General features: G+C 52.3%; 1 protein-coding gene across 2 annotated transcripts in view; it reads left to right on the top strand.

Annotated features, from left to right (window-relative positions):
* The window catches only part of EFNB3 (ephrin B3), a 71,663-nt gene extending 56,478 nt beyond the window's left edge, over positions 1-15,185 (top strand). The window contains exons 3-5 of one of the 2 annotated variants that reach the window (XM_080979962.1): positions 3,996-4,088; positions 7,208-7,312; positions 11,545-15,185. In XM_080979962.1, the coding sequence (XP_080836088.1) occupies positions 3,996-4,088; positions 7,208-7,312; positions 11,545-11,945 (599 nt within the window). In that variant the 3' untranslated portion in view covers positions 11,946-15,185. The remainder of the gene's footprint in view (positions 1-3,995; positions 4,089-7,207; positions 7,313-11,544) is intronic. The other variant, XM_080979961.1, reaches the window with a different exon arrangement.
* Positions 15,186-15,581: the final 396 nt, after the last annotated feature.

The raw sequence follows: 15,581 nt of genomic DNA, 5'->3' as shown, positions 1-15,581 counted from the left end.
TCTGGCGAACCAGAGCAGCGCACGGAAACGCCGTTTACCTTCCCGCCGGAGCGGTACCTATTTATCTACTTGCACTTTGACGTGCTTTCAAACTGCTAGGTTGGCAGGAGCAGGGACCGAGCAACGGGAGCTCACCCCGTCAAGGGGATTTGAACCGCCGACCTTCTGATCGGCAAGTCCCAGGCTCTGTGGTTTAACCCACAGCGCCACCCGCATCTTGGGAAGGCATTCCACAGGGTAGGGGCCACTACCGAGAAGGCCCTGTTGTTGTTGTTGTTGTTGACATTATTGATAATATTTGTATACCACCCTTCATCCGTAGATCCCAGGGCTGTTCACAGCATTAAAACACAAGCTAAAAAACACAAAATACATAATGAAAACTCGAACAGAAGCAAAGCAGTAACTCTCCACCCGTACCAAAGACACGTTTAAAACTGAATCGGATGTCAATCAGCCCAAGGTCTGGTTGAAGAGGAATGTTTTTGCAGGGCACGTAAAAGTGTATAATGAAGATGCCAACTGAACCTCCCTGGGGAGAGCATTCCACAAATGGGGGGATTGGTCAACCCTAGCCACACATTGCATAGGAGCCGGCCCAAGACATTTTGCCGCCTGAGGCAGAGGGCAAGATGGCGTCTTCCCCCATCCCAGGCATTGAGGCTGCGGCAGCTGCTCCAATCTGCCCAATGCTTGAGCCGGCCCTGCGCCATAATTCGGATTAAACCGCCTGATCAGAGCGGGTAAGGGTGGGGCTGATAGGTGCTCCTACCCTCGGCCAGGGGTCGATCTAAATCAGCGTCCCCCAACCTGGCGCCCTCTATATATTTTGGACCACAACTCCCATGCCCAGTGGCCCTGCTGGCTGCGGCTGGTGGGAGTTTTAGTCTGAAATATCTGGGGAAAGCTGATCTAGGCGGCCTCTGGGTTTTTCTCCCGTGCTTGCAATTCTGTGAAAGGAAAGCTGTGAGGAATTCACCTACTACAACAACAACAGCAGCATGATTTAACCTCACGATAATTTAGTTAGGTTTCAGCTGCCAGTCCTTCTCACGGTTTATCTTGCTAACACAGGCACCCTTGACTGGTATTTTTCACAGAACAGCGAGTTTGTGGGCTGAGTTTAAAGCGGAGGACTCCACATCTAATTCTATTTTTTTATTTATTTTTTTAAAATGTTCCTGAGATTTCTTCTCTGCCTTTCAGGGGCTTATGCCCCACTTGAGGCGGCTTACGTAAATTAAAATCGCCATCGCAGGGGGGGAAAAAACGTTTTCATAAAATGCACACAAAAGGCAAGCCTGGAAGATTAAAAGCAATCCTCAACGCAGACATAAGAACAAGACGATGCTCTTGTGCAATTGGGACAGATCTGGGTCGGTTGCGAGGAGAGACGGATGGATTTGTCAGTTCCGGTTCTCTCAGTTTCTCATTCTTTCAATCTTATATCTGGTTCTCCCCGTTTCTGCAGCAATTTGCGGATTTATTTTTTTTAAGAAAACCTAATGAAAATTGACCAGCATTTTTGTGTGAATTTTTCCTAATACATGCAGTTTTGACTAGTTTTGCAAGCAATTTACCCCAAGGAAGCACATTTTTGCATGTTGTTTTTTTGTCAATATGTGTATTTTTACGCATATTACCGAGTGTGGCGTAGTGGTTAGAGAGTCGGACTCAGGCCTGGGAAAGACTCGGGTTCAAATCCCCCCACTTGGCCACAAAACTCACTGGGTGACCTTGGGGGGCCGGTCGCTGCCTCTCTCGGCCCAACCTACCTCACGGGGTTGTTGTGGGGAGTAAATAAGGAGGACGAGAGCCATGTGCACCACTTTGCGCTCCTTGGAGGAAAAAGGATGGGATATAAATGCAATAAACAATAATCGGCGCATTTTTGTCAACATTGGATGGAGAATTTGGAGAGGTTTGTGAGGTTTGCCTTGGATCGCGAGCAGAATTTACCGTATTTTTCGCTCTATAAGACGCACCAGACCACAAGACGCACCTAGTTTTTGGAGGAGGAAAACAAGAAAAAAAAATTTCTGAATCTCAGAAGCCAGAACAGCAAGAGGGATCGCTGCGCAGTGAAAGCAGCAATCCCTCTTGCTGGTCTGGCTTCTGGGATAGCTGCGCAGCCTGCATTCGCTCCTTAAGATGCACACACATTTCCCCTTACTTTTTAGGAGGGAAAAAGTGAGTCTTATAGAGCAAAAAATACAGTAATTTCTCCTTCTGCTATTCTGGGCAAGCCTGAACTGTGGGTTTGGCTGCCCCATACCAGTGGTTGTGGGGCACCCAGGGAGGCTGCCTGCTTGCCAAGATGGCCGCTCTCTCTCTCTCTCTCTCTTTCTCTCTCTTTCTCTCCATCCCCATCAGGCTTTGGCAGAGCAGGTGCGTCAAAACGGCCCACCCGTCTCCGCAGCCTCTGGCTTATTAACGGATCACGAGGGGAACTTTTGTCTGTGCAAACATTAAACATCTTGTTTAAATATTAAGTGACCCAGCAGAGCATCCTTTGGAAAGGCAGGGCTGCGTCGGGTTTGTCTGAGAGTGCTGAGGGGGCTGCCGGGTTAGGTGGGGGGGGGGGTCTGAGTTGCTGGGTAGGAAGGTTGGGGAGCGGCCGCCGAGACCACATAACACCAGTCTTGAAAGACCTACATTGGCTCCCAGTACGTTTCCAAGCACAATTCAAAGTGTTGGTGCTGATCTTGAAAGCCCTAAACAGCCTCGGTCCAGTAGACCTGAAGGAGCATCTCCACCCCCATCGTTCTACCCGGACACTGAGGTCCAGCTCCAAGGGCCTTCTGGCGGTTCCCTCACTGCAAGAAGCCAAGTTACAGGGAACCAGGCAGAGGGCCTTCTTGGTGGTGGCGCCCTCCCTGTGGAACGCCCTCCCACCAGATGTCAAAGAGAACAACAACTACCAGACTTTTAGAAGACATCTGAAGGCAGCCCTGTTTAGGGAAGCTTTTAATGTTTGATGCATTACTGTATTTTAATATTTTGCTGGAAGCCGCTCAGAGTGGCTGGGGAAGCCCGGCCGGATGGGCGGGGTATAAATAATAAATAATAATTATAATAATTTAATAATTATAATTAATTGGGGGACACCACTGGAACCCCCAGGGACGTGGGTGGTGCTGTGGGTTAAACCACAGAGCCTAGGGGGGTGAGCTCCTGTTGCTCGGTCCCTGCTCCTGCCCACCTAGCAGTTCGAAAGTACATCAAGTGCAAGTAGATAAATAGGTACCGCTCCGGCGGGAAGGTAAACGGCATTTCCGTGCACTGCTCTGGTTCGCCAGAAGCGGCTTAGTCATGCTGACCACATGACCCAGAAGCTGGACGCTGGCTCCCTCGGCCAATAAAGCGAGATGAGCTCCGCAACCCCAGAGTCGGCCACGACTGGACCTAATGGTCAGGGGTCCCTTTACCTTTACCTTTTACTGGACCCCCCACATCAGCTCTTTAATACCACAAAGTCTTGGGCGATGAAAGGAATTCAAAATGGCCCTTTTTGAAGCCTAGGGCCCCTCCCTGCACCCCAGGCAGGAAAAGCCTCCCATCTTCCACCTCTTCCGGTCTCTGTCCAAGGCCTCCTGAGCTTTCCCTCGCAGCCGGCCCATGAATTTATTATTTAACACCCATGCCACCCATCAGTATTCTCTGGGCGCCGTGCACGAGAAAAACAGAAGCAAGCATCGTCACGAGTTGGTAGCAAAACTCAGAAGGGAATAAAATGGTAGAATAAAAACAACTGCAACCTGGCAGCCGTCACCGCCGTTTCTAGCAATTAAAGACTTGGGGAAATGAATTTTTTAGAAAGGTATATTCGCCTAGCTCTGAAAAGATAACCAAGTTAGAGATGCCAGGAAGCCCCGCTGGGGAGATGTCTCCAAGGGCAGCCCCGCATACTGTACATTACAGCAGTCTGGCTGTAACCCATAACTACGGCTAATTTCTCTCTCTCTCTCTCTCTCTCTCTCTCTCCTGCCCCACAGCAACTTCAGATGGTACCAAGGAAGGGCTTGAGAACATGAAGGGCGGTGCCTGCCTCTCCAAAGGCATGAAAGTCGTCTTGAAAGTCGGGCAGCGTAAGTCGTCGGGGGCAGGGAGAAAGAAGAATCCAGAAAGTGCATCTTTGTGGGAGAAGATCTGGGTGTGGGGAGATGACCCAGATGTCCCTGGGAGGGGAATGGGGGTCCGTTGCATGAGAGCAGAGCATTCTGGGAGCCAGAACCTCTTCCGGAAGAGAGCGGGTTAGAACGGGGAATCCTGGGAATGTGGAGACCCCCGTCCCCCGGGAGAAGGGTGGGGGAGAGTGCCAGGGCTAGCCTTCGCCAACCTGGTGCCCTCCAGATGTTTTGGACCGCATGCTAGCTGGATGAATGATCCTAGTTTAAAGGTCCCGGGCCCTAAGGAAGTCAGATTATCCTCCACCAGGGCCAGGGCCTTCTCAGTGATGGCTCCGACCTGGTGGAATGCTCTGTCCCATGAGACCAGGGCCCTGCAGGATTTAACTTCCTTCCGCAGGGCCTGTAAGACAGAGCTACTCCACCTGGCTTTCAAATTGAATTAGCCTGATCTTTTATTCCCCTTCCTTCCCTCCCCCTTCCCCTTTTTATGAAGATTACCCGCTCTGGGATCCCACAGCTAATTCTCCCTTGGTCTCATCACTGGCCCAAATAGGACTAATTTAGCCAGCTAGCCCTGGTGATCATCTAATGTTTATTGGATGGATTTCCCCCCCTAAATTGATTTTTGAATTCTGAACTTATCGTTATTCACGTTTTATACTGTTTTTTGTTGCATCGCTTAAGTGTTTTAAATTTGTTGTTAGCCGCCCGGAGCCCAGTTTTTGAACCGGGAAGGGCGGGGTATAAAAGAAAAGTATATTATTATTTATTATTAAAACATCTGAGCTGTGCCGGGTTGGCAAAGACTGACCTAGTGCCCACCCCTTCACTGCCACCGCTGCAACAGCCAGGACTCCTGGGCACTTGGGCCCGTTCCTCGGTCCCTCTGCAAAACCCTCTAGATTTGGGAACATGGCATGAGTCAGACCCACAGCTCCTGCTGGAACTCGGATGAGCTCTTGACCGTCCAGTAAATGGGGATATGGGGGGCAGGAGTAGATTGGGGTGGGAGCAAGGGAGAGGAGGGGGAGTTGATCCTACCATCCTGAATGTCAGCCCCTCTTGCTTTCCCCTTCTTTTCTCCCACCCCTGACTGTTTCTCACCCCCTGTCCTACCCGGGCAAATGTGCCCCTTGATGCCCAAGGTCGCTCAGCCCGCCTCTCACGGATCCTGCCCCTCAGATTAAATCACACAAACGAGCAGAATAAATGTGAGGATTCCAGGGCGGCAGCAGGAGGAGTTTGGAGCCCGGAGTCCTGACTTTGAACACCACTTTGGCCATGAAGTTGCCTGCCTGTGGCCTGGGGCTAAGCTTTCCTCTCTCTTTCAGCCCCTAAGCACGCCTCGCAGGGCCGTTGTGAGATCAAAAACAGAGAAGCGAAATGAATTTGGGGGTGAGGTTTTCTCAAGCAAACCCCCACCCCCCATCTGGGAGGGTTTCGTTTGCTCATTAACTTGATATTTTAAACCCAATCTTGCATTGCTCTCTAGCTATTTAATAAAAATCTGAATTTTAAAATACCACAGTTCAGAAATTTGGTTTCGGGTTTATTAAAAAAAATAAATGCTGCCAGGCAGCTCATCAGCCCACTCCCAAAAGGGAAACAAGCTTAAATGAATAGGTTAAACTGCCCTCGTTTCTGAAGTTGTGGCGGGAAAGTGATTTAAATGTAGATTAAATTAAATCGGTGGGGATGCCCGAGACAGAACGTTGCCACATACCAAGACTGGGAGAGGGGATGCAGGGGAAGGCAGAACTAAAACAAAATTAGGGTGGGATGGGATTGGAAAGAATCTTCACTTTTGGAGGGAGAGGGGAGATAAAGGTCAGGGTCTGTCCTGTAGCCACGAAGGTGCCCGTAATGTCAGGTCACCTAACGCAGGTGTTTTTAAAAAGCCTTATTATTGGCAAAAAAAACCCCGCAGGTGTGCTGGCTGTTTCTGGCAGCGGCTGGGCAGGTACTTCCACCTGGCTGCCTCCCTCGCCAGGTGTGAGCTCAGGCTCCGCCCACAGGTGACCTCACCGGCTGCTGAGCATCAGTGTTGAGAGCACAACCTAGTGGTTCCTGTGTGGTACTGCAGGTTCCCTTCCACCACACCCCACGCCCTCCTGCTTTGTAAGATTAAAACCCCGAAGAGAATGTGAAGCCCTTTCCCCCCCTTACTTTTAACTCTGGCAATTTTTTTCATTTTTTTTTTTTATTTTTTTTTTTGAGCTGCAGAGGCATGCAGGCACCCGAAGCACACAGAACTCCCTATGCTCCTTTTCCGCCTGGTTGCGGAATTCTGTGTGGCTCGGAAGCTGGCCTGCTTATTTATATATTTTATTTATTTGCTCAGTTTGTATACCGCCCTATACTCATTGATATCGGGGCAGTTCACAAAATAAAACTGCAATATTAAAAACACAGCATACATAATCAAAACAAAGACAACCCTAAAATCCGCCCCCCTTTTGCCCCAGAGTGGCGCCATAAAAGGAACAGAGTCTCAGTTGTGTTTCCTAATTGCCACACGAGAAGGGCAGGGAGGTGGCTGACATCTGACGAAATTGTTTCACTGTTTTTGGAGTCCGTGGGGATCGTTTCCTTGTTGTCGTTCATTTCATTCTTCTTAAGTTTGTGTGTTTTTGCTCTGTTTTTACCACGCCGCACTGCTAAAGAGCGCGTTGATTTTATTATTTTATTCTTAGGTTTGTGCGTTTGTGCTCTGTTTTTGCCACTTCGCCCCCATAAATTGGGGGACTGAATGTGTCTGCCCCTACCTGGGTCTCTGCCCCACCCTCCCCCAGCTCCCACCCCCACTTGCCATCTCTTGGCCCTTCAGAACGTAAAAAGAGCTTGCTGGATCAGACCAGGGACCCATCTGCTGGTATCCATTGCTGCCCCCCAAGTGCGGAGGACAGAGCATAGTCAATGTGGCTAGGAGCCATCGAGAGCACTCTCCGCCCCCATGAATTTGCCTAGTCCTCTTTCCAGTCCTCATTCCAAGATGGCGGCTGCCACCGCCTCTCCCCCCCCCCCCCCGCAGGAACCGGGTTCCGTAGTTTTAACTGTGCGCCCTTGCCCCCCCCCAGATCCCAACACGGGCTCCAAAACCCCGAAGTCCGTTCCAGACACGCCTACCGAGAAGGAGAGAGGGACGTCTGGGGCAGCCGAGCCCAGCAAGGAGGTGAACCCAGGTATGCCCCGACCCTACAACTCCCTCTCTGCCCCCCAAGCGCAGCCACGAGAGGAGGGAGCCCCCCTGCACCAAAACCCTGGCGCACATACCCCACACACCGCCCCATGTTTTCCCTCCACGTTTCTCACTCCCTAACCCCCCTCCCTCCCTCTTGCCCCAAGGCACAATAGCCCCAGTGCCCTCCTTTCCCAAGAGGCTCCCATGGACTTGAGGGTCCGGGGAGCGAGATTTGGGGCAGCATCCTGCATTCCACAAATGCCTTCTCCTTTTGGTGTGTAGGATCCTGAGGCCTGAGCAGAGAAGGGCCTTTGCCCCAGAGTCCATTGTTAAGGGAAGAGAAGCCTGCAGCCTCCTGGCGAGTAGGCGCAGGACCCAGGAGTCCGAGTTCCCAGAATCCCCTGCTTTAAGGCATTAGGCACCCTCCTCCCCCCACAAGAATCCAGCTCAAGATGGCAGGCATCGTTGGCTGGGGTTGGGATGAGTTCTGGTCCAAAGCATGCGGGGGAAGCCATTATTATTATTTTATTATTATTATTATTTTCATGGACTGGCTTACACAAATTGAAAGAAGGCAGAAAAAATGCAAAAATAATAAAAAAAGATGACCCATGACCCCCGATTCTGCTGCAATGGAATGAGATGGCTTCTCGTACCCCATTTCCGAGAGAACCCCGGAGTCCTGGCTCCTGCCCCTCCTCCTCTTCCAACCTCTCCTCGGAGAGCCCAGGAGTCCTGGCTCCCAGCTCTGCTCACATCTTTGAGGGGAGGGGGGAAGGAGACCAGGACAGGGGCCCCGGGGGTCAGCGTTTGGGGCGCACCTCCTTCTCTGCTTCCCCCTTCTCCCCGGGATCAGTCCACGTCCGGCCCTGACAGGCTCAGACCGGGGGGGGGGGGACTGAAGACGAGGCTTTGCGGCGGGGGGGACTAGCTCCTTGCAAAGTGTTTTGTTCTGCCTGTCTTCCGTGTCGGGGACAGAACTGGGAGCCGGGAGAGGGGGCCCCCGGGCTTGAGGTTTATTGATAGTGATGGCTGAAATGAACCCTGCCGAGCCAGGCTGGGGGGAGGTATCGAGGAGGCAATTAGCTCCATTAACCAGAGTCGACAGACACTAACGAGGACCTTCCCTCTCCAGGCAGGCCCCGCTTTGCTATTTGAGCGCCTCTCCGCCAACCAACAGGTTTCCAGTTATTCCTCCGCTCTCCGTATACCGAATCGGACCATTATTATTATTGAAAAAGGCCTGTTTCGGAAGTTGCAGGCTGCTGCTTGAGCCAGGCCGTGTGGGGCAGCCACCCCCTGGATGGGTCATGCCAGCTAGGCCTGCCCCCTTGGTGCCCACTTTCCGTACAGAACAGATGCCCATGCGAGGGAGGCACAGCTGCATGCAGTAAGACCTCACTGAGAGCTAGAATCTTGCGCAGCCTGGAAGCCTTCCTGCATGCATTGTGCAGCTCTGCGCATGAAGGCTCTGGCCATCTTGTGTGGCCGCCAGGGAGGCGCATGGCTGTTTGGCAAGGCCTCGCCCCCTGCTCACACACCAGCCTTCCCCCACGCAAGTATAACCTCTGAGTGGGGCAACGGAGCAGGTCTGCCTTTTTCCTAGAGCTGTAGAACCAGAAGCACAGCTGTCAATGTTTCCCTTTTTTAAAGGGAAATTCAGTTATTCCAAATAGGATTCCTCACGAGAAAAGGGAAAAGTTGACAGCTATGACCAGAAGGGACCCAAAGAGTCATTCAGTCCAACCCCCTGCAATAATAATAACAACAATAATTTTTTTACATTAATGCTCGGAAACGTATGTTTCCGAGAACAATTCAAAATTCTGGTGTGGACCTTGAAAGCCCTAAACAGCCTCAAAGGCCCAGTAGACCTGAAGGAGCGTCTCCACCCCCATCGTTCAGCCTGGACACTGAGGTCCAGCTCCGAGGGCCTTCTGGCAGTTCCCTCCCTGCGAGAAGTGAGGTTACAGGGAACCAGGCAGAGGGCTTTCTTGGTGGTGGTGCCCGCCCTGTGGAACGCCCTCCCAGCAGATGTCAAGGAAATAAACAACTACAGTGGTACCTTGGGTTACATACGCTTCAGGTTACACACTCTGCTAACCCAGAAATAGTGCTTCAGGTTAAGAACTTTGCTTCAGGATGAGAACAGAAATCGCGCAGCGGTGGCAGGAGGCCCCATTAGCTAAAGTGGTGCTTCAGGTTAAGAACAGTTTCAGGTTAAGAACGGACCTCCGGAACGAAGTAAGTACTTAACCTGAGGTACCACTGTATCTGACTTTTAGAAGACATCTGAATGCAGCCCTGTTTAGGGAAGTTTTGAATGTTTTATTGTGTTTTTAATATTATGTTGGAAGCTGCCCAGAGTGGCTGGGGAAACCCAGCCAGATGGGCAGGGTATAAATAAATTATTATTATTATTATTATTATTATTATTATTAAGCAGGAATTGCATTCTGAGAGCGGCCCAAGGTTTTCCAAAGGGTGCATGCGCACCATGCATTTAAGGCACATGACCTCCACCCAAGCGTCCTGGGCCCCGCTGTTCCCCTCTAGCAGAACTACGATTCCCAGCGCCAGTAGCAAACTACAGTTCCCAGGCTTCTTTGCGGGAAGCCATGTGTTGTGCACACGTATGGGGGGGGTGCAGTCCAAGCTCCACCACACCTCCCCACGTGGAGATCTTTTCACTGGGGCCAGGGGGGTGAACTTGGGGGCCGCTGTAGGGAGAAGCCAGCCTCTCGTTTTGAGGCTGCGTCTTCCCCCCACGGCCTGGTTCACGCCGAAGCGAAAGAAGCAGAGCTCCTCCTGCCTGTCTTGGCTGCCGGCAGGAAGTGGCTTAGGAAACATAACCCAAAAGAAACACTTTGGGCGATACTGGCGAGGGGGGAAAGGCAAACAGTGTAACTCAAATCTCCTTTTCACAGGGGAAGAAAACTCCAGTTCGGAGGAGGAAATCAAGGGCTTTTTCCTGGATTGAACATGTCAGGGTGGGGTGGGGGTGAGCGAGGTGCTTGCTTGGCTCTCCTGCGGTGCTGGATCGTGCCCAAAATAGACTAAAAAGCTAGCTTGTCAGGAAAACAGGTCAGCCCAGACATCTCCTTGTCATGCTAGATTTCTGCAAGCAGGGAGACTTTCCCCACAGAGGGGACCCATCACCCTCCGCCGCTGACATGATATAATCCAGAGCACAGCTATGGGAATCTTTTCTTTCTTTCTTTTTTTACAGCCCGAGAGGCAGATTTCCTTCTGGGGAGCCACCCATTGGCCACTTCCAGTGGTGGGCGGGGCCAGGGACAAAAGTAGGCGGGGCAATGGATGCAGATGTTGTCTTTGCGCACTAGGCCAGCTTGCACAACTGCTCCAGCGCCATCTCTCCCCTCCTCTCAGATGAGCGAGGGGCATTTGCAGAGACCCAAAGACTCGTTCTGCAGGGTTGTGACCTAGAAACAGCCTTTGGCACCATTTTCTTTCGAATGTTTTACCTGCCTTATAAAAAAAATAAGTAAAACTCACACAATTAAAATTAAATTAAATTAAATTAAACCTTCCTGCCTTGCAAGGGGTTAGACTAGATGACTCTCATGGTCCTTTCCAACTTCTGTGATTCTAATTATAAAGCCATTCGAACAGAACAGACCTGTGCAAATTCAGCTCCAGGGTCCCACGACAGGAAACACCTTAGTAGATTTAGGGAAGCGCGATCCGTTCGCCCACATGGGGCGCTGAGCCAAGGGAGCACTGCAACAAAGATGTAGAACGGAAGAGGGAGGGGTGCTGAATTTTAGCGCCACTGAAATCTGAAAGCCCGAATCCCGCCAGTGTCAGTCAGAGGACAGACTCGAGAGTTGTGTCAACGCACCTCTGTTGGAAGAGAGGTCCACGGTTTTGGGGCCATCACAGAGGAGGCCCCGGACTGCAGGGGTGGGTGCTGCCCACCCTTAATGTCAGTGAGGCCTCGGTCTGTGGGGCAGGCGATGCCATGGACAAGCAGGGAGCCATTTGCTTATTCCAGGCACCCCCCCCCCCAACTTGGCCCTCCAGCTTTTTGGGGACTACAACTCCCATCATCCCTAGCTAACAGGACCAGTGGTCAGGGATGATGGGAGTTGTAGTCCCCAAACAGCTGGAGGGCCAAGTTTGCCTATGCCTGGTTTATACTGACACTTGGTGAATCAAGCATCTCCCTAAACACTCTTCTTCTTTTTCCCTCCCCCCCCCTAAAAAAACCAGGACCCCCGACTGGAAACGCCACCGGGAAGGTGGGAGGCGAGAATGGCCCCCTGCCCCAGTCCAGCGTCCCGATCATCGCGGGGGCCGCCGGAGGGGCCGCCTTCGTCCTGCTGGTGGCGGCCGCCGTGACGGGCGCCCTCTGCTACCGCCGGCGCCGGGCCAAGCACAGCGAGTCCCACCACCCGCCACTCTCGCTCAGCACCCTGACCAGCCCCAAGCGGGGGGGCGGCGGGGGCAACAACAACGGCTCGGAGCCCAGCGACATCATCATCCCGCTCCGGACTTCAGACAGCGCCTTCTGCCCCCACTACGAGAAGGTCAGCGGGGACTACGGCCACCCAGTCTACATCGTTCAGGAGATGCCCCCCCAGAGCCCTGCCAACATCTACTACAAAGTATGAGGGGGGGTGGGCAGCACGGCTCCCTCCTGGCGGAGGCTGCGCCCCCCGGCCATCACCACCACACCCCCCAACGGCGGGGAGGAACCTCAGCACGGACCAGGGGGACGTTGCCGCCCCTCTAGCCCGGCCTGGATACTGGGGTCCGTGCACAGCTGCGGGGACCCCCCCTCTACGGCATTCAAGGGGGGTTCCCAGGATTTGGACTTGGCCAGAGGGAAGGACCCTCCACCTTGCTGTCTCCTCCTTCTCCTCCTCTCTCCGTGGATTTGGGCCTGGCTCAGATGGACAGGCCGAGAGAATCGACTCCCTTTCCGCCAGGCGCCAGAGAGTTTAACAGAGACAAGACCCCCTCTCGCCCCACTTCCGGGTGCGAGGGGGGAAGGACTGGGCTTCCACGTCGGCTGATTTCTTTCCAGATAGGGACACACACACACAAATCCCTCCATTTCTCTCCTGCGGTGCGTCCCACAATCCAGTTTCAATGGATCTCTCACCCCTGTTCAACAAATAAAGGTGACTTAGGGCCCATATGCACTTCCGTTTGCCCCGGGGAAACCCAATCTTTAGCGCTGAATCGGAACAAACAGCAACTGGGTTTTCCACAAATGGCTGTTTGTTCCGATTTAGCAATAAAGCACATTTCCCCCCCCCGGGGGAACGCAGTGAGGGAAAGGCTTTCTAGGCAAAGGACGAGCGGAATTGTGGACGAGCCCTTACTTATAAACATCCACCCATCGGCCAAAATGAATTAAAGTGGGGCGGTGCTTCTCTTTTTTGAAAGAAAAAACACGCACAAATTTCCTTGCACAATTTCAAATTCTTTTTGACAACATCCTCAAGGGTCACGCTGTTGTGGTCAGATGGTTTTGGGGGAAGCAGCAACGGGTTAAGCATAATGTTGTTGCTATCCCCCCCCCCCCCCCAGTGAAAACACCCTACCGAGACTTAATAGCTACCTTGCCATTCCCACCCCGGATATGTCCCTCAAAACTGACATTTCAAGTATTAAATCTGAGAATCTTGAAGGTTTGTAGGGTTTCTTCTGCCAAGTTACCTTTTGGCTCTGTGGAACCTGCCCCGTTCCTCTCAGTTTCTGTGAGGAGATAATTCGGCGGCAAACTCCATTACCCAACTCTCTCCCCGCCCAAGAAAAGCACAAGGCCAGGGCAGGGGTAGGGGAGCCATTTTGCCTGTCCCATTTTGTTTCCCCCCATTTTAGGTTCCGCTAGGGAAAGAGTTGAGGCGCCCTTTCCCAGCCCGCATATGTTTTGGACTACAATTTCAGCCCATAAATAATAATAATAATTTATTATTTATACCCCGCCCATCTAGCTGGCCTTCCCCAGCCACTCTGGGCGGCTTCCAACAAAATATTAAAATACAGTAATGCATCAAACATTAAAAGCTTCCCTAAACAGGGCTGCCTTCAGATGTCTTCTAAAAGTCTGGTAGTTGTTGTTCTCTTTGATATCTTGTGGGAGGGTGTTCCACAAGGCGGGAGCCACCACCAAGAAGGCCCTCAGCCTGGTTCCCTGTAACTTGGCTTCTCGCAGTGAGGGAACCGCCAGAAGGCCCTCGGAGCTGGACCTCAGTGTCCGGGTAGAACGATGGGGGTGGAGACGCTCCTTCAGATATACTGGACCGAGGCCATTTAGGGCTTTAAAGGTCAGCATCAACACTTTGAATTGTGCTTGGAAACGTACTGGGAGCCAATGTAGGTCTTCCAGGACCAGTGTTATGTGGTCTCGGCTGCTGCTCCCAGTCACCAGTCTAGCTGCCGCATTCTGGATTAATTGCAGTTTCCGGGTCACCTTCAAAGGTAGCCCCACATAGAGCGCATTGCAGTAGTCCAAGCGGGAGATAACCAGAGCATGCACCACTCTGGCGAGGCAGTCCGCAGGCAGGGAGGGTCTCATCCTGCGTACCAGATGGAGCTGGCAGACAGCTGCCCTGGACACAGAATTGACCTGCGCCTCCATGGACAACGGTGAGTCCAAAATGACTCCCAGGCTACGCACATGGTCCTTCAGGGGCACAGTTACCCCATTCAGGACCAGGGAGACCTCCACACCCGTCTGCCTCCTTGCAGCTAAGTCAGGCCAATACCCCTTCTAGCCCAGTTTCCTATCCTCACAGGGACCAACCGGGTGCCTCAAGTGGGAGCTGAGTTCAAGAGCAGACCTCTCCCCTCCTGTAGTTTCCAGCAACTGGTACCCAGAGAGCACAGCCATCCTGGCTAGGAGCCAACAATAATAGCCTTACACCTCCATGAATTTGCCTAAAGCTCTTTTAAAGCCATCTAAGGTTGGTGGCTGTCACTGCCTCCTGTGGCAGGGAGTTCCACAGTTCGAATGTGCCTGAAGAAGGGACTTATATCTGTCCTGAATCTTCCAACGTTCTGCTTCATGATTGTCCACGAATTTGAGAGTCAAGCCAGCACAGGGAGTTGTAGTTCGAAACATCTGGAGGGCGCCAGGCTAGGGGAGGCCGGCTTAAGAAGACACAGTCATGCCATTGCTCACACCTGAGGAAACCTTCCTTCCCTTTCTGACACCCCCGTCACATACACCCCCCCCCCAAAAAAAACATGTTCATCCCCTTGGCCTTTAACCCCATACACTTCCGCAGATCACAAAAAAATGAAGGAGGCCATTTCTCTGCCGGAGTTTGGGGGTCAGAGAGACGCTGGCGGAATCCACGGATCGGACTCGGGATGACTTGGAAAGAGGACCGGTTGCTTAGCCGTCCGGCGGCCGTTTTGTTCAGCTTTTTCGTTGTTTAGTTGTTAGAAGAAGAAAAGTCACACAAAATGGCCACCCTTCCTCATCTGAGATGACGACTGGGCAGGGTGGCAGCGGTGGGGGGGTAAGGTTGTGGGGCTGTTCTCTGAGGGTCTTCGCGTTGCCCCCATTTGGGGAGGAGACTGAAAGACTGGTTTTCCCCCTCCCTCCACGGCCAACATCTGGCTGGCCTTTGGAAGCCGCGTATTTTGTGTGTGTGGAGATTTTTTCACGGGGCTCCGAGAGAGGAGGGACTTTTGTGTGTGTTGGACTTGGGGATTGTGGTCTGGGCCCTTCCTGCCTTTGGCAGGGGAAACGGAACGAAACAAAAAAAAGAAAAATGTGGTCTTTTTTCAGCTTTAACAGAGGTGGTTGTTTTTTTTATCTGAGAGTTTCTTAGCTTTGTCGGTGGAATTTTACTGTTGGACATTGTTGATTATAGAAGTTCTTGTGCAGCTGGGCTTTTGGACTCTTCTCTGCTTATTTCCTTCCGAACCACCCAGAGAAACCCACCCCCCAAAAAAGCCAGCCGATTGCTGGAGGTTGCATGTCGACAGCCATGACATCGGGGCGTTAAAGGGGGGGGGCTGCGACATATTTATGGAGGCAGCAATGGTTGGGGGGAGGAAATGGATTGTGACTAATGTGCCACACGAGGGGCACAAAAAACCCACACGGTTGCCCACCCTGCTATTGGCATTCCCTCATCTTGCAGCCACCCAAAATATGGTCATCGGCACTTCCTGGTTTCACGTGTTTTCCGCAGGGGGTTCATACGTGCCCCAAATCCACCCAGTGGGAGGAAAACGCCCCCCACAACCCAAAATGTGGAGAAAACCACCACTAGCCACCACCT

This window comes from Podarcis pityusensis (assembly GCF_964106645.2).
Source record: "Podarcis pityusensis genome assembly, chromosome: 13".
Taxonomy (NCBI): Eukaryota; Metazoa; Chordata; class Lepidosauria; order Squamata; family Lacertidae; genus Podarcis; species Podarcis pityusensis.
This window is presented reverse-complemented; position numbering and strand designations above follow the sequence as displayed.